The sequence below is a fragment of the Larus michahellis genome, chromosome 4 (assembly GCF_964199755.1).
Source record: "Larus michahellis chromosome 4, bLarMic1.1, whole genome shotgun sequence".
NCBI lineage: Eukaryota > Metazoa > Chordata > Aves > Charadriiformes > Laridae > Larus > Larus michahellis.
In genome coordinates, this window is record NC_133899.1 from 35992489 (window position 1) to 36017200 (window position 24712).

At 39.1% G+C, this 24712-nt stretch overlaps 1 protein-coding gene across 1 annotated transcript; it reads left to right on the top strand.

Moving 5' to 3' along the window:
- The first annotated feature begins 131 nt into the window (after positions 1 to 131).
- Positions 132 to 24336, top strand: WARS1 (tryptophanyl-tRNA synthetase 1). Its single transcript, XM_074583991.1, has 11 exons — positions 132 to 262; positions 6641 to 6854; positions 7518 to 7725; positions 12487 to 12595; positions 13512 to 13631; positions 14235 to 14417; positions 15756 to 15856; positions 17090 to 17202; positions 18306 to 18479; positions 21511 to 21651; positions 22906 to 24336. Exons 2-11 carry the CDS (start codon positions 6741 to 6743, stop codon positions 23062 to 23064), a joined length of 1422 nt encoding a protein of 473 aa, XP_074440092.1. The 5' UTR covers positions 132 to 262; positions 6641 to 6740; the 3' UTR covers positions 23065 to 24336.
- The last annotated feature ends 376 nt before the right edge of the window (positions 24337 to 24712 follow it).

The following is a 24712-nucleotide window of genomic DNA, read 5'->3' on the forward strand; positions in this document are numbered from 1 at the left end:
CCGTGTTGGGTCAGGCCGCGGCTCGCTGGCCGCGCCGGAGCCCTTCTCCCACCGCTGCGGGCGTTGTGGAGGACGCTTCGTTGGTCCGGTGGTTGTAAGCGGAGGGCGGGCAGGGAGAAACAATGGTTCCAGGGGTTTGCGTTTCCCAGCCGGGAGCCGCGAGCGCCGTGCCGGTTGGGGGCTGATGCAATGGCAGTGACAGGGGAGCGCTGAGGAGAGCTGAGGCGAGCCGGGTCGGGCCGGGCAGGGCCTCGGCGAGCGGGTGAGGGTCGGGTCGGGCCGGGCCGGGGATGGGGCCTCGGTGAGAGACCCCAGTGGGCAGTTGAGGGGCTGGTCGGGCGGTTGAGGGGCTGGTCGGGGGGTTATTGCCGCTTCCGTGGCGGGTGAGGGGCGTGGGGGTCTCTGCGGGGCACGTTTCCTCCATCTCTTTGCCAAGCATCGATGTTCTTGAGGGATTTTTTTTCCTCCACTGCATCGCCAAGGCGTCGGGAGAGAAAGCCCTTTTCCCTCGGGCACAGTGGAGGGGGGAGTCCTGGCCGCCGGGAAAGGGCCCGGCCCGGGGAAGGCAGAGCTGGCGAGTGCCTTTGCCCTGCCCGGGCAGGCAAAGGGCTCCAGGGCTGGAAACCTTCGCTTGCTGGTTAATTCTCTGTATAACTCTCTGCATAACTCCCGGGCGGGCAAAGGGATCCAGGGCTGGAAACCTTCTCTTGCTGGTTAATTCTCTGCATAACTTCCTGCGCAAGAGCTTAGCTCTTAACAGCTTTAGTGTAGTAAAGATTCATGTTGGACTTTCTTCAGATGAGGGTGGTAGAATGGTCATATTATCATCTTAGGGAATAGTCTTGCACACTTTTATTGTACTCTCGTAGATAAATTGATGTTTACCATGACTGGGAAGGTAGGTCTACTATGAAACGCAGCCTGTGTTGCAGTACTTCTCGAGGCATGTTTCACACAACATCTGTGTGCATACTACCTGCTTTAATTTAGCTGTTCATTTTTTGTTTTATTTCTAGGAGGCAAAACAGTTTTCAGGAACATAAGTGCTGTCAGACTTAAAATCGCATTCTTTCATTAGTTCATGAAAATTTGGGGGGCACTATTGTCTTTGGAAGCCTTGATGTACCTTTGTGCAATGCTTGTCACGAAAGAGCTCTTATTAACAATGTGAAACCCTATTCTTTGATTCTCGGGTCTCTAGCTTACTAAATCAGGTAGCAAACAGTGAAAGTGATCTTAGATCTGTGATTGCCATCCAGCTGGAAAGAGTGGAGAAGACGGTTGTTTTCTGATACCAACGCCAAGGATTACTTTTGCGCTTTGTCTCATGATGATGTAATATTCTTAAACAGCCACAAGAGCAGTACCCATTACAAGTTACCATACATTGTGCAGGTAGAAAAAGCACACAAATCTTGGCTTTCAAGTTCACACTGTGAAACTGAGGCTTTTAAGTTCATCTTAGATTCTGGTCCTAAATGTTCTAGTAGTCCATTCTCAAGTTCCCATGTATCATTTTTGTCCTCCCAATCTGTTCGCATATGATATCTAATGTGTCTGGGACTGTTAGTTTTCATAATATCAATAAGAAAGCAAGAAAAAATGTCCTAATAAAAGGCAGAATATCCAGACATTTCTTTTAAATGGTTCACCATTGCATTTATGAATTTCAAACGATAAAGACCTATGTTCCATATTATTGAATTCCTGGCTTGAATTCCACCAGCAAATAAGGACAGTACTGAGGTAAATAGAGGTAAGTTTTAGGTAGCAGTCAATATCTTTTGCATTCTACAATCGTGATATCCTCATCTCTTGTTGCAGTGATGAGATTACTTTTGCTACTTCTTAATGAAGATGCACCTTCATTTGGGATTCTTTGCTCAGCTTAAATACATAATATTCCAAACTTTCTGAGGAGTCTTTCTGTTTTACTGCTCTCCACTATGTGTGCTCAGTCTCAGCTGTGACATTTCAGACTTTCTGAATGGAGGCAATCTATCAGTAAGAATGTTTGTTCAGGAATTAAGTTAAAACACCAAGTCACAAATCCGTTCTACACCAAACAATAATTCTTGTTTACCTTTTTCTATTTTGTAAAATTTGAAGCCAGTAAATATAACTGGCATATTCCAGCAGAAAGGTGGTGTGTTAATATTCATAAACATCTTCTAATATGAATTTAGTTGAATATTTTCCAGTTAAATATCTTGTGCCCATGAAAAAGAGGAAAACACTAGTATCCAAATAGGAGAACGTAAGTAAGTTGTAGGAATACATCAGAGAATTATTTGATATGCTTCAAATGACCTCTTTAGAATAACACTGTCAAACTGCAAATAATCAAGCTTGAAGGGATAAAAATTAGGTTGGAAACTTAAGTATTACTGATAATGTGTTAGTCAGTCTTATTTTTTTTAGTCAGTTATGTAATCTAAGTATAGTATCAGTGTTAATAGACTAAGCAAATTAAATTAGCAAGTGGCTGTATACGCTTCTCAGCTTTCTCAGGGTATTCAGCTGAAGCTGAAATCTGGGAATATTGCAGCTGTCTGACAAACAAACCCTTAATGATAGCCACACTTTGGTAACCAGCAAGTTATCAAAGCAACCTTCTTTAGTTTTCTAGGCAGGTGAAGGCTTTTTACACTGGCAGTTTAAATATATACTATGTAAATATAACCAAGGTTGTGATTAAGGACACTAAGGTTGGGGGCAGCCTTGGCTGTAGTGCTCATGAAAAGATAGAGTTCAGGATCATGGGCAGTATGCACAAAACAACAAGTAGGATTGCAGCGTTGGACTTCAGGAGGGCTAGCTTTGACCTCTTCAAGAAACTGCTTGGAGAGATCCCATGGGCCAGGGCTCTGGAAGGTAGGGGGCTCGAGAGGGCTGGCTGATATTGAAATACCACTTTCTCCAAGCTCAGGATTGGTGCAAGAGCAAGAAATCAGGCAAGGGAAGCAGGAGACCCGCATGGTTGAGCAGGGAGCTTCTGAAAAAGCTCAAGTGGAAGAAGGAAGTTTATAGCACATGGAAGAAGGGAATGACCACTTGGGAAGATTACAAGAATGCTGTCAGAGTATGCAGGGATGAAATGAGGAAAGCCAAGGCCTCCTTGGAATTAAACCTGGCAAGAGATGTCAAGGTCAGCAGGAAGGGTTTCTTCAAGTATATTGGAGGCAAAAGGAAACCTAGACAAAATGTGGGCCCGCTGTTGAATGAGACAGGAGCCATGGTGACAGAGGATGCAGAGAAGGCGGAGTTACTAAATGCCTTCTTTGCTTCGGTCTTTACTGCTCAGGCCAGCCCTCAGGAGTCCTAGACTTTGGAGGCAACGTGGAAAGTCTAGACAAAGGAAGACTTCCCCTTGGTTGAGGAGGATCAAGTTAGAGATCAATTAAGTAAACTGGATATCCACAAGTCCATGGGTCCTGATGGGATGCACCCACGAGTGCTGAGGGAGCTGGCAGAAGTCATTGCTGGGCCACTCTTCATCATCTTTGAAAGGTCCTGGAGAACAGGTGAGATGCTTGAGGTCTGGAGGAAAGCCAGTGTCACTCCAGCCTTCAAAAAGGGCAAGAAGGAAGACCCAGGAAACTACAAGCCGGTCAGCCTCACCTCCATTCCTGGAAAGATGATGGAACAGCTCATTCTGGGCGTCATCTCAAAGCATGTGGAGAAAAGAAAGCTATCAGAAGTAGTCAACAGGGATTCACCAAGGGGAAATCATGTCTGACTAATCTGATAGCCTTCTATGACGGCATGACTGGATGGATAGATGAGGGCAGGGCAGTGGACATTGTCTGCCTTGACTCCATCAAGGCTTTCGACACTGTCTCCCACAGCATCCTCATAGGGAAGCTTAGGAGTTCTGGGTTAGATGAATGGACAGTGAGGTGGATTGAAAACTGGTTGAAAGACAGAGCTCAGATGGTTGTGATTAGGGGCACAGGGTCTAGTTAGAGGCCTAATGACAGGACAAGAGGCAACGGGCACAAACTTGAACATAGGAACTTCCATCTAAACGTGAGGTGGAACTTCTTTACTTTGAGGGTGGCAGAGCCCTGGTACAGGCTGCCCAGAGAGGTTGTGGAGTCTCTGTCTCTGGAGACATTCAAAACCCTCCTGGACACGTTCCTATGCAACCTGCTCTAGGTGACCCTGCTCTAGCAGGGGGTTGGGCTAGATGATCTCCAGAAGTCCCTTCCAACCCCTACCATTCTGTGATTAGGCCGATTATTTTGTAGAAGGCTTTGAAATAATGCTGAACAGCTAATGCAACTATTGTATGCTTTTGTTTCTTCTTTTTTAATTCTGGGAAAAGGGAGCCAAATGAACATGTTTTTTATTAACAGCTTTTATGATTCACTTCAGTTACATATGTATCTTGTACACTCAATCAATTCATGCACCATGTGTAGCAGTGGATCAATAATACACTAGGGAGTCTCTCCAGGGAGACATAATCTTTTGCAAGTCAGTAGGACTTTACATGGGCACAGAGTTCTTCCTTCATGGACATGAGTATGGCACAACAGAAAACGCTTAGGGTGAATGCTGTGTTTCCAACACACCGCTGTTTGCAACTCAGTATGAAGTTAATTTACTCTTTCAACGTGCGTTGCATTTGTCACTATCACGTCTGAATACAGTACATGTAAAGTAAGCATCAGTTTATGAATGAAGATGACATCACTTTCCTCAAGTAAAAAAAGCTATACAATGGCTTCGGTGATTGCATAAATTGACCACATCAGATTGTGAGGCAGCACTTCACAACCCTGACCAAGTTGCAATGGTAGTTTTCATGGAACATTTACTTTTCCCCTCAGTTCACTTTTGTCATTAGTATCTGCACTGTTATCTCATTTTAACAGCCTCAGATTTTATGAAATTCTTTTATAATTCCCTATATGCTTCTCTCTGTACATTGTTACTGTGGTATGTTCATCCCAAATGGATTCATTTGGCATAGTTGCGGTTTCACTTACAATGTTGGTTTTCCAACAGACGGTGTCCTCCTTGCCCCTTTTTACACTTACTTCCTTCTATGTAAATATGGCAAGCTCACTATAACCAGGACCATAATGGTTTTAAAACTCTCTTCCCATATCAAGTTAATGCTTGTTTATTCTCAGTTCTGAATATTTAAACAGCATGATGCTTGAAAAAACTTATTCAGAGCATATGTACTTCTAAATATCTCGTCGTTCTGTACAGGGAGCTGCTGAGCATGAATAATTTTTGAAAATAAGGATTTCTTAAAATAAGGAATTCTGCCTTTGCAGTTGAAATGATTTTTCACTCATGGCAGGCTGGTAACAGATTTACCAGATTTCTGAGACATCAATAAAACTCTATTTTTAGATTAGAGAATATCTGAAGACAATTTATCAGGTAATTTTAGAAAAATTAGAAGAAGAAATTGCTGGGGTAGCATGAATTGCTGTGCCACCTTTATGGGAGGCATATGTTGTAAAGTATGAGTTAATTCAATGCAATCCATGTTACAGGAGTTTCCTGTTTTGGAAATCAAGAATAAGTGGTATTCAATGTATTCATTAAAACTAAGTACAGCAGAGCTTCTTTATAACACATTTTAGATTATAACTAATGGGACAAAGATCAAGATATTTCGGATGTAGAGTGAAAATAACCTTACTGATTTTAATGCATTTGATAACAAAACCTGTATGCTTACTTAACATTTTAACAGCGTTATTTAATTTTCTGTACTTTTAGTGTACTGTACAGTATGGAGTTGTAGTTTTCCAAAGTCTCAATTGCTATTAATTAAATAAAAAAAAAGGCTGCTAAGAAACTTACAGATAATGTTATCATTAATATATACAATGTTATAGATGTTAGTCTGGGAGAAGCCCATTTGTGGAAGCATGGGCATGCTCTGTTCTAGGAAGCTCCAGTGATCGAGGTATATGTTGGACATAGGAATACTGCTGTGTTAGTATTCTTGGCCATCTCATCATCACAAGCCATCTCCTAGGGTTATTTTTCCTGCATACTGCTGAGACACAAATAGTTCCTTAAATATACAGCCTATTGCTAACCCAAGGATTGATTGTTCTTTAGAAAGCAGCATTTCTTGCTAATCATCAGTGTGTTTTGTAACTTCTGGAGCAATGCAGTAAAGATGACTAAGCTTTTCTTCTGTATTTCTTTCTTTGGGCTGAAATACTATATTACATATATTAAAACAGAATTCTGTATGATAGTTAATGTCATTGTCATTCATAATTTGACAGGGTATCAAGTAGTATAAAAACATTAACTAATATCAAGAATCAGATAACCTCTACTAAGTGTTCTGAGATGCTCTGGGTTGTACATATATTTAATTACTTTTGTCAAGAGTCTGACTTTGAAAAGGTGTTCCAGTGTTAAATGAGATACATGGACAAACAACATTGAGTGATCTCTAAATTTATTCAGTACTCTTGTCAGTCTCTGTCAGTTTCTGTATGAAACTGAAGCTCACTGAGTTAATGTCTCCACATTTATCAAGCTGATATGAATAGGATTAAGTATGAGGTCAGTGTAGTTTTTATATTCTTATTCTCTTCATCTAATCTTCAAGATATATGCAAAAGAATAAAACGCACTCTTTTTTGCCCTACAGTTCTCCGTGTTGCTGCTGTTTTGAATCTACAAGACGAAGAATTGGAAGACATTAAATTTAGTTGAATTGTAAATAAACAGATCATTTGCAGTCTGACAAAATGGCTGATAGTCCGAACTGTGATTTGAAATCTCTGAGTCCACTTCAGCTGTTTGAAAGAGTAACTGAACAGGGAGAGAAAGTCAGAGCGTTGAAAGCAGGAAAAGCACCAAAGGTATTTCCATTTCATGCTTTGAACCCATCCTTTTTCAAGTTAGATCTGTCTTTAAGAGCACTGAAGGATATGATTGTTCTGAGATCTATTTTGTATTGTAGTAAAAAAAAAAATTGTCAAAAAATATTTATGTCCATTTTGTGAACTGTGGACATACCTGGAGCAATGTGGTCTTTAGCAAGAGCAAAGTTGTTACTCCTGAAGTAAGAACAGAGAGTCATAGGCTTATAAGTCTGCTTCACCCGGTTGCCATACAATTGTAAAGTAAATTAGGTAATAATTTTTATTATATTTATATAATAATTTATATTATATATCTTAGAAAATTTTGCTTGAAATGTTAAGATTGTTATACCTCTGAAACGCAGGCAAGCATTTTTTTTTCCTCAGACAGAAATTGAAAAGTGAGACAGAGGTGCTTTAAATATCTTGCCAGTGGTGATGCTCTAAATTCTGCTGGTTAGGAAATGGTCATCTGCTATTTGCTTTTCTTTTACCTTTGGCAGTGATGCTGCGAACATGTAAATAATGGTTTAGAGTTTATGAATAATGCAATTCAAATCAAAACATGGATGTAGAATTTTGAAGGGTTGGGACATTAATGTAATTGTCTATCTTAAGTCAAGTCAAAGTCAAACAGCTTTTTTTTTTTCCTTTATTCAGGATGAAATTGATGCAGCAGTGAGGATGCTATTATCATTAAAACTGTCATATAAAACAGCAACAGGGCAAGATTATCAGGCGGGCTTGCCCCCAAGAGATCTCGCATTAATAAACAACGGTACAACTAAAGAAGAGGATGAGGATTTTGTGGATCCCTGGACTGTGCAGACATCAAATGCTAAAGGCGTGGATTATGACAAACTCATAGGTATAACTCTTTCTTGACTGCTGCTAAGAAAATTACGTCAAGTGATCCTAATGACCACAGCAAGGGATCATAACAAATCCTGATCAAAACCATCATAGGTATCATTTATGTCTAATGTTAGCATTCACGTGTCTAAAGAATTTGCTGTAGGAAATGAAAATGTCCCAGGCAGGGATCTCCTATGGAAGACCTAAATACTTTGCACAGAACTTTTCAGTTTAAAATAAAAGTTTTACTCATAGTTTGTTTTTTGGCATAAGAGCTGTTATTAGAAGTTATGTTAATGACTACGTTATGACTGAGTATCTGTATCTTCTGTCGCTCTGATGCAGAACAGCTACAGCCTAGAGCATTTTGACAAGGCTATAGGATTCTTTATACCATCTCTCCACATCTGCCTCAACTCCCAAATTAGGAAGAGCAGGGATGATACAAAACTAATGCAGAAATCTGTAAGTGTGATGACTCCTTCACAAGACACACCATCAAACAGCCCAGTGCTGGCTGGGATGAAAAAGATGCAATTTACTCAAAAAATGTGCATCTAATGGAAACTATTTTAGACAAGGAATGTTACAAAACTTGCAGTTTTGTAATTTAAGAAACAGGGGATAAGTTAATTTCCTTATTTGTTTTACAGTCCACTTTTTATAATTTGTTTGAGTCTAATATAGAAACAGGTGAGAGAACTATTCATTAATATTTACTATTTTTGCTTTTATTAAATTACTGTCAATCTTCAATCCATATTTACTACCTCAGTTATATGTTGTTGGTGTCTGCTTAGCAGCTTGCTTCTCACAATAGAGCATACATCCTTAGGTGTCAGTAGCCATATATTTGCTTTTGGGAGGTCAGTTGCTAGTGTCAGCGGTCTCTTAATTCAGTGTGATGTTATTGTAAGGTCGTGTCAAAAGGTAATAGGAGAAAGAAAATGTTGGAAAGGGGGAAGTGCGCAAAGAAAGATATGTTGGCGGAGCAGAAGGAAGAAAGAAAATTGTTAGAATCCAGAAATGGACAAGAACTCTCATCATCTTGTTACTTGTGTAGGAGGTATGGAGAAGGCTTTTTGTTTTCTTTTGGGGAGGTTCTAAATCATGTAGAAAAGTGGGAGGAGTACAGTTCTTGTGTTGGCGCAATCTTGAGGTCTTTCTGAGAATGACTAGCATGACTTCACTGTAAATTAATTTTCTAAAGCTATGCTAAAGCCTAACAGCAACATCCTTTTTCCAGTAATTGTGTATGTGTGTATATGTATGACCTTTTGATCAGTCCTACAGTGGGAGGTTAGCCTGAGGGGTTTTTACTTACTTACTCTGCTATCAGACTGGGGAACTTGGTGGGTGAGTCAATTTGCTTGTTCTAAGTGAAGTGTTGCAAATTTTTCAGAGAAGAATACTAGCGTAGCCACTTCAGGAAGTTAAAAAGTTACTGCTCGTTATTGATAAACTTCCTCTTCTTCCTCCCTCTTCTAAAAATAATAATAAAAAGTATTGTCTAAGAACTTGACATCTGATAGCGCTTACTGAAAAGGGCATTTTTGTGCCACCTATAATCTGTTTATTTACTAGTGGTACCGGACAATGTTGCCGGTGTGTTTGTGTTTACTCAAACATAGAAGAAATGAAATTGCCAAAAGCACTATATAATTGAAAGGTATATTCTTCTCAAATGGTTGTCCTAGGCATGCACTTAAGTGTATGGTTACACAACAAAACAGCCTGAAGATATTCTGGGAAGAAAGGTGCTGCTAGCTGAGTAGTAGACGTGAATGTCCCTAGAGAATTTTTTTGTGGTCTGAGCATGAGCAAGGAGCAGAGGGATGAGTGAGAAAGAGCTTTGTATGCTAACCATGCTGATACTTCAGTGAGCTGGATATTGCAAGTGATACAAAATGGTTGAAGTTGGCGGGGATCTTTGGAAATCATCTAGTCAACCCCCCTGGGGTTCAAAGCAGAGTCAACTAGAGCAGGTTGCTCAGGACCTTGTCCAGTAGGATTTTTATGATCTCCAAGGATGGAGATCCCATGACCTCCCTGGGCAACCTGTTCCAATATTTGACCATGTGCACAATATGAAGATTTTTCTTATGTTTAGATGGAATTTCCTTTATTTCAAATTGTGCTTGTTACCTCTTGTCCTTTCACTGGGCGTCACTGAGAAAAGTCTGGTGCTGTTTACTTTACTCCCCCTCCCCTCCCCTAATGAGATATTCATACACATTGACAGATCCCTCCTGAGCCTTCTCTTCCCCAGCCTCGGCAATCCCAGCTTTCTCAGCCTCTCCCTGTATGACAGATGATCTAAGCCCTTCATCTTCATAGCCCTTTGCTGGATTCACTTTAGTATGTCCATGTCCTCCTTATACTGGAGACCAGAACTGGACCTAATGTTCCAGATGTTTCTCATCAGTGCTGAGTAAAGGGAAAGGATCACCTCCCTCAGCATTCTGGCAGTGCTTTCCTAATGCAGCCCATAAGGTTGTTGACCTTCCAATGCCATCAAAGTGCATTGCTCGTTTATGTTCAATTCCTTATATACCGGAACCCTAGTCCTTCTCGGACAAGCTGCTTTCCAGCCAGTTGCCCTCCTGCCTGTACCAGTGTACAGTGTTGTTCCTCCCCAGATTCAGGACTTTGCATTCCCCCTTTTGTTGAACTTCATAAGATTCATGTCAGCCCACTTCTTCAGCCTGCTGAGGTCCCTCTGAATGGCAACACAACCATCTGTTGTACCAGCCACCCCTCCCAGTATCGTTTCATCTGCGAACTTACTGAGCGTGTACTCTGTCTCATCATACACATCGTTAATGAAGATGTTAAACAGTATCTGCCCCCATATCAACCCCCTGGGGTGCACAAATAATGTTGGGCTCCAGCTGAACTTCATGCTGCTGGTCATAAGACTTTGAGCTTGGCAGTTCCACCAGTTTTCAGTTCACCTTACTGTCCACTTGTTTCATCCAGGCTTCCTCAGTTATCTATAAGAATAAGACAAGAGATTATGTCAAAAGCCTTACTAAAGTTGAGATAAACAATATCCACTGTTCTCACCTCATCTACTAATTTAGTTATGTCATCCTAGAAGGCTATTAAGTTGGTCTGGCATGATTTCCTATTCATGAATCTGTGCTGACTACTCTCAGCCACCTTCATATCTTTCATAATGTTTGGGAATGGTTTCCAGGATTATTTGCTCCATCACATGCCCAGAGATTACAGTGAGGCTGGCCAGCCTGTAGTTCTGCAGTTCCTTCTTGCCCATCTTCAAGGTAGGAGTGGCATTTGCTTTCTTCCAGCCCCCAGGAACCTCTTCCAGCTGCCGTGACTGTTCAAAGATTATTGAGACTGGCCTAGTCAGTAAAGTTACTGTATAAGAAAGAGTAGATTATTAGTTTTCTATATGCAAATACAACACGTCAATGGCAAAGAGGAAAAGCATGCAATAAATTTTCAGCCAATGCAAATATGCTTTTGAAAATGGCAGCTCTCAGGACTTCTTATGTACATCAAGTTGAAAGCTGTCTTTTGGTAAAGCTAAAACACTAGAGATCAAAAGCATGTTAGGAATTTTTTAAAAGCTTGGTAAGGAGTGGAGTCTATGTCCTTGTCAGAAAATGTTTAGGAAGGCAGATTCTTTGTGGACAGAGAGCCTAAAACGTTTTGAACATCCTCATAAGAGAAAGAAGAGGAAATAGGTAGGGAAAAATTATCCAATCTTTTAACAGGAAAAATGCAAATTGACAGAGAAAAGGGAGTTGTGCAGTCTGTGAGTGTTTAATAAAGGTATTTAGGCATTTACAGTGAAGTATTCTATATATCAGAATTGTTTTAATCACTTTCTGTGACAGTATACAATTATTCCTGGGATGGCTGGCCCCAGTTAGTCTGGGGCGTTCTCATATTTTCTGTTTCTGTAAGGTTACCCTCTTAGCAGTTGCTGTTGTTCTGCTGAATCATACATTTTCGTGTTCATTTGGTCTCTTTTTAACATTCATCCAGATTATAATTACTTTGCCATTTTGTAATGCATTTTATTTGCTAGGAAGAAATTAATTCAGTAATTAAGGTTTGCTTAGGACAAGAGGATGTGATAATGCTTGGAAAACACACGGATTAAAGTGGTGGTTGCTGAATCGTATACCAGCATTCATCTTTTTTAGTGATGTTTATTTTAATGGGTCAGTGGATGGGCCCAGTTCTTCACTTGTATGGTATCCTGCTTGATTCACCTGGAGTGAATGAAAAATTGTATGCAGGAACTTGCTTCCCATTGGATAATGGTCCAGACACCAAGCTGAGTGGTCCAGTTGACACACCTGAGGGATGGGATGCCATCCAGAGGGACCTGGATGAGCTTGAGAAGTGGGCCCTTGTGAACCTCATGAGGTTCAACAAGGCCAAGTGCAGGCTCCTGCACCGGGGTCAGGGCAACCCCCAGTATCAATACAGGCTAGGGGATGAAGGGATTGAGAGCAGCCCTGAGGAGAAGGACTTGGGGGTACTGGTGGATGGAAAGCTGGACATGAGCTGACAATGTGAGCTCACAGCCCAGGCAGCAAACCACCCCCTGGGCTGCCTCAGAAGCAGCGTGGCCAGCAGGTCGAGGGAGGTGATTCTGCCCCTCTGCTCCCCTCTGGTGAGACCCCTCCTGGAGTACTAGGCTGCATTGGTATGTTCTTGGTAATCCAAGACCTGGTTTTAGCTATGCTATGCTTATTGATTTTTTTTTTTATTTTATTTTTACATTTTATGATTGTAGTTCGGTTTGGCAGCAGTAAAATTGACACTGATCTGATCAATCGAATAGAAAGAGCTACTGGGCAAAAACCTCACCGCTTTCTACGTAGAGGAATCTTTTTTTCTCACAGGTGAGTTTTTCTTGTTTTAAACTTCAAAAAGGTCCTATTAGGTAGACTTTCTGTGAGCATTATTGGGAGAAATGTATGACTAGCAAAAGACCGTGTTCTTTTATACCGAGGTAAACCAACTGTGTCACTTGAAATTAGCAACTACTACAGATTTCCCCTGACAGCACTTGAAACCCTGGGTTGCATCAGTTTCTGATGCATCCTCACTGATCCCAAATTGGTGAAATGGGCTCAGAATCTTTGCTTTGTACAGGTTCTGTTTTGACTCTGCGTTAGAAGCCAGGCAAAGGAAAATTGTCCTAGCAGAGAGCTCCAGGGCTCATATGGTTTTACTGCTGATTTCAACGAGGGTCCACATGGCTGTGGACGTCTGCATCTGTATTGTTACATAAAAAAAGGCTCAGGCAATAATTTTAAGCACCAACCTGCCAGTCATCTACACTGTTTAATTGTTAACATGCATGGGCTTTTGGACTATGGCAGCTAGCGCATTTCAAATAAGCGCCTGAGCATGATTCAGAGCATAACCTCTACCAGAGACCGTTCCAAGCTTGTTGATTGAACCAATTTGGGAAATGATTCCCAGCTCTGTTTTACTGGGCCTTAGAAATTATTATCCAATTAGGTAATTTCATAAGTTGCATATTTATTTTTTTTAATTTAAATATAAAATTTTAAAATAATTTTAAATTTAATTTTTCTTTGAGTTTTTTTTTCATTGAGGCTGAAGGAGACACTTTTCTTAAATTAAAAAAATGAACAAACAAACGCCTTCTATTCTTAGGAAACTTAACTTACTATATTTTATTTATAAACATGTTTGGCTTCAAAGCACTCAGATTTTTGAATAGAAGCTTTTTCCTGTAGAGGTTTCTTCCTAAAGAGTTGCACCATGTTTTCTCTGTTTTATCTTTAGAGATATGGACCAAATCCTTGATGCTTATGAAAATAAGAAGTCCTTTTACCTTTATACAGGCAGAGGGCCGTCCTCTCAGGCAATGCATGTTGGTCATCTTATCCCATTCATATTCACAAAGTAAGTTATTTCTACCATTTGTATTAGTCAAACTGGTTTTTTCTAAGGAAATATTGAACCTGTTTTATGGAACTGCCAAAATGGTACATTGCAAGGAGTTCTGTTTGTGAGGTGAATATTAATGAACTTAAACGATGCAATTTTACCTTTTCACTAAATTGATCATAATCCTTGCATCACCATAAAGCCCTCTTCTTTGCAGCCTTAGCCCTGGGGCACTCCTTTGAATTTTTGTTCTCCTTAAAAATGAGTTTGTGATGAGACTCAGTAACGCTACTCTATAATGCGGTGCCTGCAGCAGCAGGACACAGAGACATTGGACTCAAAGAGCTAAAAGTCTCTTTGAATTCTGTTTCCGTTGCAAATGGTAACCGCTGTCATATGTACAGGAAACAATAATTTTGAGTTCTTCAGGTAAGTTGTCATTATAATCTATATAAAATGTTTATTCTGTTCACATAAACATAACTGCATATGCATACAAAGAGAAGAGAAGCAGACCTCTTTATATACTTTTGTTTACAAGTATAAAAAAATTTTAGCTGCATGAGTTATGTCTTCGTTTTAACTTACTTTGAGATAAAATCTTTCTGCATTTATTAGGTGGCTGCAAGAAGTATTTGATGTTCCCTTAGTTATACAGTTGACTGATGATGAGAAATACCTTTGGAAGGACCTGACAACTGAGAAGGCATACGAGTATGCTAAAGAAAATGCAAAAGACATCATTGCATGTGGTTTTGATGTCAATAAAACCTTTATATTTTCTGATTTAGACTATTTGGGGTAAGTGTAAATGTCTTTAGGGCATTGTAATGAAAAAAAGTGTCTGTATTTTCTCTCCAACTTTGACAGCCAGTGGTGTTTTAATAAATGTATCTAAATTTGAAAGCTTCAAGAGAGGTTTTACATCACTTAAAATAGAAAAGTATTAATTTCTGTGCTAACATTCTATATATATATACTCTTGTCATTCTTCTGTATAACCGTATATGAGCAAATACTTGGGTGTGCAATGCTTAAATTTAAATTATGAAAAACGTATTAAACCAGATAAATTGTAAAAATACCTAAACCACCAAGAAACCTCCAGATTATTTTGTTGAAGATGGTATCAAAAACCTTCGAGATGTGTTTACACTTTATCTGCATTAACAAAACACATCTCAGCAACTTGTGGCCAATTAATTTAATAATACAGCATGAAAGATTATTATTTGAACTTTGAGTAAAGTTTAAAGAAGATTTAAGAAAAAGAAACTGCTATTGGAACTGCCTTCTCAGAAGGAAGAAGTTTTATGGCAGAGTTCAGAACTGAAGTTGTGGGCTTTGTTCTTCCATGTCAGGTGATGAGCATTCTTAAAGACTTGGATGAGAGAATATATGTTTTAGAGACAAACTGTATATCATACAGACCCCAGAATGTGGAGCCTACAAAGCAGTTTTTCCTCCTTTCACTCCTCTGACTTTCCTGCCTCAGAAAAGTTGCATTAACACAGATCTGCCCTGTTGCTGAATGAGGGCAGGTCGGAACTGCTGTTTCCTTTGCTTCAGCTCTTCAGCAGAAATAAGAAAAGGAAGAAGTTGCTGAGCTATTTTTGATTTGGAAATGCTGCTGCTGTATTTGGTGACAGAGAAAGTCCAGCCAGGGAACCTAGCCTGTGGAAAATGAGAATTTGGAGGATTTGAGCTGCTATTCCCTTGATGAACCGCAGTGTCCCATGTGGGATACACACTGCAGATAGCAAGCAACATAGAAGACATGATCCATTCAGGTTGCCTGAGTTCACAGAGGAGCATAAGGATAAATAAACTTAAGGCTCCATGAGGCATTTTGTCACCATTTGCAAATAAGAATATTTCTGGGTTTAGACAGTTAATTGTGACAAAAAATGTTTGCAGTAAATGTTGAGTGGAGGGAAGAATAAATTAAACTTTAAAGGCATAAAATTCTTGTTCGTAAATAATTCTCTAATTATAATCTTAGTGGGCCACAAAAAGACCAAAACTGTGAGATTTAATCCTGCATTTTTTTTGACATTCTCAGCTTTTGGAATGAAAGTTTATACCTACACTTTTTGGCTCTTGACTTCTCTTTTTATTTTTCCACTTTCTTTCTCACAGGACAAGTATTGGATTCTACAAAAACATCGTCAAAGTTCAGAAGCATGTTACATTTAACCAAGTGAAAGGAATCTTTGGCTTTACAGACAGTGATTGCATTGGTAGGAAATAATATGAGTTACTAGAAATGATGCTTACTTTCCATTTCTGTGGCACTATTTAAGTAACTATTTAAAGAGATTAGTATCTGCCACTCATTAAATAGAACAAGCATGTTTCTAGGCTGATTGTGAAAGGGTGTTATTGTGGTTCCTTCAGTACAGAAAACACTTTACAGTGGAACTTCTGGCATGATATCTACTGGTTTTGGACTTAGTAGCAGCAGATTACAAAACACCAACGTTGAAGTGCCCAGGATACGGAATTTTATTTTATTTTTTTTAATATAGTCATTGCAGCTATAGTTAATTGTGCCTCCTAGAAATTTCTGTGCCAAAACTACATAGAAGCTTGTCTCTTCAGAAAATATTATATTAATACACACACACATATGCATATATGAAAAAGTAAAGGAGCACTCAAAAGCCTAATTATCAAGGTGCTGGGTAACTCTGTCTTCTGTTTACTTCACTGCGATTGCAGGTTTCTATCACATTAGCTAAAAAAAGATTCTGCATCAAAGATGGCATTAAATCCTTGGGGTTCCTGAGCACTAACATCATTCTTTGACCAGTATTTGGGCCAGTGGCACCTTTTCAGCCTTCACTGTAGCCAGGGAACAGGTTCTTATTTCTGTCTTAACAGTGCTCTAATAAAAGTTGGTATTGTGATAATGACTCCATTACATGCTTGGAAAAATCTGCTGTTTACTTTCTGTTCTGAGAGGATTTTGATCACGGAAGCAGGTTGGTCACTATGTGATTAAGAAACAAAACTAGGCGTATCTGAGATGCTTCACAAGTACAGCAGGCATATAGCAAGGATTCTAAGATATTAGAGGGGAACTTGCCTGATAAGCAGCTCTGTTGTCATTCTCTCACAAAGAGAAAAAAAGTGAGCAGCTCAGAGTGATGATACAGTGAATTGTATTTCTCAGAAGGGTAGATAGTTCAGTGATGAAGAGAGTATGAGCTAATGAACCTTTTCTGGAACCTTTGTGATCACAGCCTGCCTTTTTTCATTAGTTTCTATGATAGTTGAAGGTTTTTTGACACCATAGAAGGTAAAGATGAAGTTTCCTCAGATAAGGCAACACTGCTTGATGAAGACAGATGTTGGTCTTCAACTGAGCATGTGAATGAGTCACTTGTGCAATTTATATATTTCAAAAAGTTCTTTCTATTTATCCTTGCTTATATTGGCTTCTCAGCTTTTCCAAACATGTTGTTTTCCAGGAAAGATCAGCTTTCCTGCTATTCAAGCTGCTCCATCCTTCAGTTCATCATTTCCACAGATCTTCAATGGCAAGGAGAACATTCAGTGTCTTATCCCGTGTGCTATCGATCAGGTAAGAAAATCGTATTACTTAATTTAGTTTTAATGGAATTGTTTTTGTAATGTACCATTCAAGCTTCACAGTGGTATATCGAAACATCTGTAAAACATTCCCACAAGCACCTTTCTTGGGTGGAAGCTGGAAGAGATAAAAGGGCGTTGTGCAGTGTCTTGACAACTATGAAGGCTTAACCCAACAATCATGGATTCATGCGCTACTCATTCTTGCCAGTCTTGGATCTGTCTTGATCTCAACCCAATTCACAATGAGCTGGCACCTATGCAGGCAAAGACAGTAAAATCTATGCAGAAGTATCCTGACATGGGGAAAGGAAGAAACTTTTGGCCACCTCCATGGTAACTAGGACAAGATGTAATGAGCTTAACTTGCAGCACAAGAGATTTACGTTGAACTATAGGGAAAAACCTTCTGTCTGTAAGAATAAAGAAACGTTGAAATAGTTTCCCAGAGAGGCTGCAGAACCCTATCAATTCAGATCTACATAGAGAGGATGGAAGAATATCGGCTACAAATGACAGTGGTAACATCATTACTTTAAGTAAATATTGTTTATAGGAACCAAATTCTGCACTGTCTGAATTTTTAGCTATTCTAGTCACAGGGACAGTCACTGGAAGATGATGTAATGATGTTAATTAGCCACAATATTGTGTAGTAATATTATTGCAGTTGGTTTTAGTCAAATCAGCAGCACAGCACTGCCAGCTTGATCACTGATTTAATTCAGATTCTGTGCTGGTTGTTAAATGCTTTGGGAGGAAGCTTGCATCTTAATCTGCATCCATCTCCAGGCCTACTATGCATAGTTTTCACAACTATTTGCAATCTTTGTAAATATGGCTATCAATTGAGGGAATCAGGGCGTACAGCAAAACTATGAAAATAAAAAAAGGGGTTTCATTTGTTTGTTCTTCTGGATGAACTGGATTGGAAGTAGGTTCTGGAACATTTTGTGGTTTGTTTGGGGTTTTTTGTTGTTGTTTTGTGTTTTTTTTCTTGAGACCACCTGTTAAGGCATGAATGAGTGAGCACTAATCAGCTTTTAAATCACATTGTTCCGTTTTATTCTGTGCTCTTATTGATGGTTGTTCTAGGATCCTTATTTTAGAATGACCCGAGATGTAGCACCTAGAATTGGACAACCTAAACCAGCCTTACTGCACTCAGTCTTCTTCCCAGCCCTGCAAGGAGCGCAGACAAAAATGAGTGCTAGTGACCCGAACTCCTCCATCTTCCTCACTGATACACCCAAACAAATCAAGACAAAGGTAAGGACCTGCAAAACTTGAGACCACAAAGCTTTATAACGTAGAGCGGTAGTCCTCATGGTTACAATGGCAATTTTTTAATGTTTTCCTTGAATATATTGGCATCCTTTTTTTCCATACGTTTCATTGCAAAGCATCTTCGGGAATTGACCAAGTTATGCAAATTCAGCTAGACTAACAAATATAATCTTTTGCCTTGCCAACTAGTCTAACAGTACAAACATTAGCTAGAATAATATACAAAACTTTATGTTTGCTTGTCTGATATCTGTTGAGCAGTGGTGTAGGAATAAAAGCTGCGGGGGCTCATGCTCTAAAAATAAATATACTATGCTGCCATAGTTTTGAAATCTGACAGTTCATGATGTAAATCAAATAAACAGCTCTTTCTCTTGACTTCCTCTCCATGCTGGGAGCACCAAGCATTGCAGCATTGATTACAACACAGGTCAGACTTTTGCTGCTGCATGGGGACCTGCTGCTGTGCACTCCTCCCTCCAATTCATGAATAAATATTATGTTGAATTTCACCTCAGTTTTAGGAGGAGTATTTTCTCCTATCTGAGTATATTCCTAGTGCCCCTTATAGCTCAAAGGAAAATCCCTCTGACTCAGTGTCAGATGATTTAGTTTGGCAAAAGTTCACTTTTGTTGTGGTATTTAAAAAAAAAAAAAAAAAGTCTTTGGAACAGGATTTATAGACATGATAACCAGACATAAAATAAATATCTGTCAAAACAAGAAAAAAGATGTATGTGTTGTTTCTGCTGGATGGGCTTGGATTAATTCCCTTACAGTTGACAAACCCATGGTAGGTCAGAGTCTTCTGCAGTCATCTCATGATGATTCGTTATCTTATGTAGAAATGGATTAAACAGTACTGTTCTGACGACTTTTCAGTTCTTCATGTGCTAGGAGTATAATAATTCCAGTTTACTTGTGCAGTTAAACAGTTGCTTTTTTAAAAAAGCCTATAATTTCACAATAGAGGATACATGATTAGTGGCAATACTGGCAATATTCTTTCATTTCTTCCTGGCAAGTAGCTAGTTGTCTGCGGAGAGATCGAAGAAGCCTTATGTCCAATTAATAAGTCTTGTTTCTGCTATCGTTGAACTATTTGGAAAAATAATAAAATAATTCTACCTGCCTGGAATATAAAAGCTATAAAGAGAAAATTCTGAACATAACGTAAAGTATTGAGTAATGGAGGACAAACTGAGATTTATTTCAGCTTATGAAGCCCATCAGAAAGTAGTCTTTATGGAAATAGAGCTTGAGTGAAAGACCAAATATTTTTTCTGGCCAATAAATAAAAAATTAGAGTAGGAAAAGTGACTTCTGGTGATGGATGAAGGTTAAAAAGAGAGTGCCCCTGCTGCACAAAAAAAAATTACTGCTTACAGAATTTTTCACTAGTACACTGCTAAGTAAGGAGGTTCAAAACTTACAGGTAATAGAGGACGAAAAATTACTAGATATTGGGGAAGGCTGAAAAGCTTCTAGGAAATCGAAGGAGATGAATGGCAACATTATAGTAAACTATTTTTGTTTCACCTATCAGCACCAAATTACAGCTCGATTGTTTACTTGTTTTCCTACAAACTGTTATTTAGATTATAAGTCTGTACTAATTCAGGGAAAATACCAGTGCATCACTATAGATAAATCTTTGAAACCTCAGTCAACAAGTAGGTGCCAGAATAAGTGAAAAACGAACTTGAGATTAATCTAGGAAACATTTTGCATAAAACAGTAATGCGCCTTCACCTGGCATATTGTATTTAATCCCTCTCACTTTAGTAAGAAGACAAACTGTAGGGATAAGGGATGTCGACAAAATTTCATACAAAGACTTTCAAAATCTAGTAAGGAGACAGGTGAGAGGAAGTGCAAAACAATATGTAAAAACTTAGTTTTGCAGATCCTGAGACAGCTATTTAGGCTGTCCTATAATATAGGAATAGATGTAGTGTGACAGATGGCAGTTTGTCTTTTTAAGATATTCTTCAGTGGATCGTTTATGTATGTAATTTGTTGCCACAAGACATCATCTGGAACATAGTGGTTAGAAAGATTCAAAAAAGCACTAGACAGTCATACAGATAAAAATGTTCAGAAATCATAAATATATAACAGTTCCTAGATACCAGAACTAAAAAAAAAAAAAAAAAAAGTCTACTTTGTATGCATGTGTGTCTCTTGGCTGGCTGATGATGATATCTGAAAAGATACAAGAGCCAAATGAAAGCTCAACTTATGGTTGAGAAATACTTTTTTCTACTCTTCCTGGCAATTTATTTACTTTGAATTTATAGGAAGGTTAGCATCCTCTGACAGTTCTACATATGTGTACATTTTTTAAATAGGCCAGTGGCTTCCGAATTTACTGGGAGTGGGATTAGCAGGTAGATCTATTCACCAGTGCAGTTCATCTCCCCATAGGAACCTGTGCTTAAAAGAGGTGGGGAGAGTCAGTAAGTATTTTTAGACTGAACAATTGGGCATTTGTCTAATTTTAGCCATTCTAGACAGAGGTTTGTAATCTTTAACTCTGTTTTCTCTTCTTTTCTTTTTCCCTGAAAAGGAGTAGACTAGGTTCTCCTCTAGAATTTCTTCAGAATTCTCCGTGCTTTCTTCATACCTTTCAAAATTAATTTCTTGATGGAGTGAATATCTTATTTTTTCTTACATGAAGAACAGTTCCTGTAAGCACAAATTCTGTCCAACATACAACAGCTTCAGCAAAAGGGACTTGAAACTTTTTTGAGTGAATCTTGGGTGGATTATTTTTAAACTTTGCTTCATTTTTGGTCTGGACAGTATGTGTATATCCATTTTTCCCTGCTGGCTTCTAATGACCCCCTTTTGCCTCCCTGCTTCAGTCCTGAGGCTCTGCATTAACTTGCCCCACTCGCCCTTTAGCTAGTCCTTGATACAGAATTTGGAGGATCGTGATACACCTCTGTTTACAATATAGTAATCCAGAATTTAGTAGAAATTATACCCTAAAATCATTGTGTTGTTTCAGATTAACAAGCATGCCTTCTCGGGAGGCAGAGATACTATTGAAGAGCACAGGAAGTATGGAGGTAACTGTGATGTTGACGTGTCTTTTATGTACCTGACTTTCTTCCTGGAAGATGATGACAGGCTTGAACAGCTGAAGCAGGTAAGTCACCAAGTTGAATATGATATTATTCATTCCATGCTGTGAGGACAAAGCTGTAACTAAGTCCTCCTGTGAACCTTCTCCAGGAAGGTAATTGTGTTGTTATTTTTGCACTCTCCATCCTTTACAAGTTTCAATATTGAGACTTCTGTATTCATTGCAATGTTCTCCTTTCTCACAGGTCATTCTGTCTCTTCTTTTAAAAATAATAATGATGATAATAATAATTTCCCTAGTATTTTCATAAGGATCTCCAACAGCGTGTAGGACAGTATCCTTCCTACTTTTCAAATAAGGCCACCCTAGGATTAGTGTTCGTTTTAATTGTGTAATACACTCTGCCTGTTCCTTGAGTGCAATACTCTGCAAAACTGCAAAAGTTCTTGTCAAAAGCATGCTGGTTTTTTGTTTTTTCTTACCATCACAAGAAATACAATAGCTATGAGGAACTGATTGCCTGATCCCAAGCAAAAACTGCTTCATATAAGTTGCATTTTCCTTAAACCTATTTGGCAGACTTCTGTCCCTGGGGTTGGTAGCAAGAGATCTCACTTCCTTCAGCTATATGACCATCATCAATACTAGGCAGTATGTGTTTTTTGGAAGGCAGTGTCTGTATTTGATAGTACCTATGTCACGCTGATTTATCAGCTTTTCCCTGCTGGGAACAGCTGCAACCTCTTCTCCAACCTTCTACTCTTTCCCATCAAGAGCAGGGTTGGAAAGCTACTAATCCCCATGCACACTGGGAATTACCAGCTGCGAATATGACTACTAGTGCGAGCATAGATTCTGTGAGCCTTTTTCCTATGAAAAGGGTACTTTAATCACATCAAATCTCTTATCTTACCCAAACAAATGCAATGAGAGAAAAATATGAGATTTTGTACCTCTTATTGCAAATAAAGAGCTTACAGTGACTGGTTTCTTGAACTGGGGGGTTCTGGGGAGAAAAATTGGCAGTTTCCTGCAAATAATTGCAGAATTTCCCAGTTAAATTCTTGTGAATGTAGCTTATTCAGCCCGTCTAACTTGTCACATATGAAATTACCCAGCTGCCTTAATCTTTTAAGAGGCAACAAGCAATTTTGGAAGTTACATTTTCAGAGTGATACCACATGATCCTCTAAGACGTGGGCTTATTTGTAAGACATCCAAATCTGTATTTGCTAGGGCCAGGCTTTTAAAGAAATACTTGTCACTGAGTCTTTTTCCATATAGCACCATATTTAGCAATCAACACCTTCTTTACAGGCGTACACGAGCGGGGAATTGCTCACGGGGGAGCTGAAGAAGGTTCTTATTGAAACATTGCAGCCCTTGATAGCAGCTCATCAAGAGAGACGGAAGCAGGTTACAGATGAGATGGTGAAGCAGTTCATGACTCCACGGAAGCTAGCTTTTGAATTTTGAAGAAATGTGTACGTAACTTACCACTTGATAAACCAAAACTGAGTAATTGTTGTCTCCTGTTGTATGTCATCACTCCCTAATTATGTACAGCCTGCAATCGGTGCTTTATAAATACTGCTTTTAATGAGTTAATTACAATGAACGTCAAAGTACAGGAAAAGTTTAAAATAGGACTTACATCTATTTAAAATCAGGATATACAAGACAGAATTGCCCAGTCTTGCAGAAAAGCATGTCTGTCAGCGCAACACTGTATTTTATTGTATTTCATGTTGAAAATATTAATAAAACTTCCATTTTGATGATAAAGCCTAACTTGTAAATTGTTTTAGATATGTTGATAAGAGGTCATATCTCAAACTAATAACTAGTAGCTCCATTTTCTTTTGTCCTGTGTACCCTGGTTTGCTAGAGTGCATGCCCTTTTGGGCTACTGGGAACACGCTTCACACAAAAAGATAGTGAATATTACAACGTAGATTGCACAGTGACTCAGGCCTGGGATCAATGCAGAAAGAATGGAGATCTGTGAGCTGAACACTGGAGAAAGAATATGAGGCTGGGTTTGCTATTGTCTTCCTCTTTGACCTGGGGCAAGTCGCAGAAATCTCACCCGTGCTTTTGTTTCTGCAGCTGTTTAACTGGTTTTACTGGACAAAGGAGGTTATCACAAGGTTATAAAGTTCCTTCATATTCTCAGGTGGAAGGTGGTATAGAAATGCAAATTTTAGTTCTTGTTATAAAAAATGCCAAGTGTTAAATTATGCTGTGAAAATGAAGTCGCTGCTGGAAGCAGGGATGAAACAGAGATACTTCTAGTACCGTCTGTTCTGTTTTACTGCACCAAGTCATTTAAACTAGGGCTACTTATTTTACGATGTATTACAGTGAGAAAATATAGTTTATTGAAATACCTCATGTAATATTTAATTACCTCCTTTCTTAAAAAGAACTTCAGTGTCTTTGCTATGATTTATGGAAGAAAAATTCAAATTATTAGCTAATTTGTTTTAATGTGTACAGTGCTGAATGCAAACTGTTAGATCTGTCTTGTATTTGTATAGAATAGAAAGCTGCTAGCCCAGACGTAGTCTTATCTGCATCAAATAAAAATACCTTTGATGATAACACAGGTGGTTATTGATGGGTGGTATTTGCAAATCATTTGAAAATACAAGGAAGGCACTTGAATGAGGTGTGAAAGATTTAAACTTTAACAGGTTTTGTATTGTGGGGCCTAGTGGACATATATTGATTGTAGCATTCTCTAACAAAAAAAAAAAAGAAAATAAAAAATCAAAAAAGCACACTTTTGTCTGTAAACCTTTGAAGTTAGCTGATTACACTTGGGTTGAGGGAGAAGTTTCCAAGGTGGGACTCCTCACTGACTTCAGTAGACCTTGGATCAGCCTGTTAGGACATGAGACCGTGCTGGGTTGTTTGTGCTGCCCGAAGCTGGTGCCGCTGCCTTCCCACCAGTGGCGGCTCTGTAACAGCGTACACGTCCTCTCCAGCAATGGCCTTGCCTTTCTGAGGTGGAAATGCCATGTGCCAAGTTGTATATGAAGTGCCCCTCTTAGGTTATGCATGTGGAAGGAACCAAGGAAAGACTGAAATGCAAGGCAAGCTTAGTCCTATGGCATGTGTT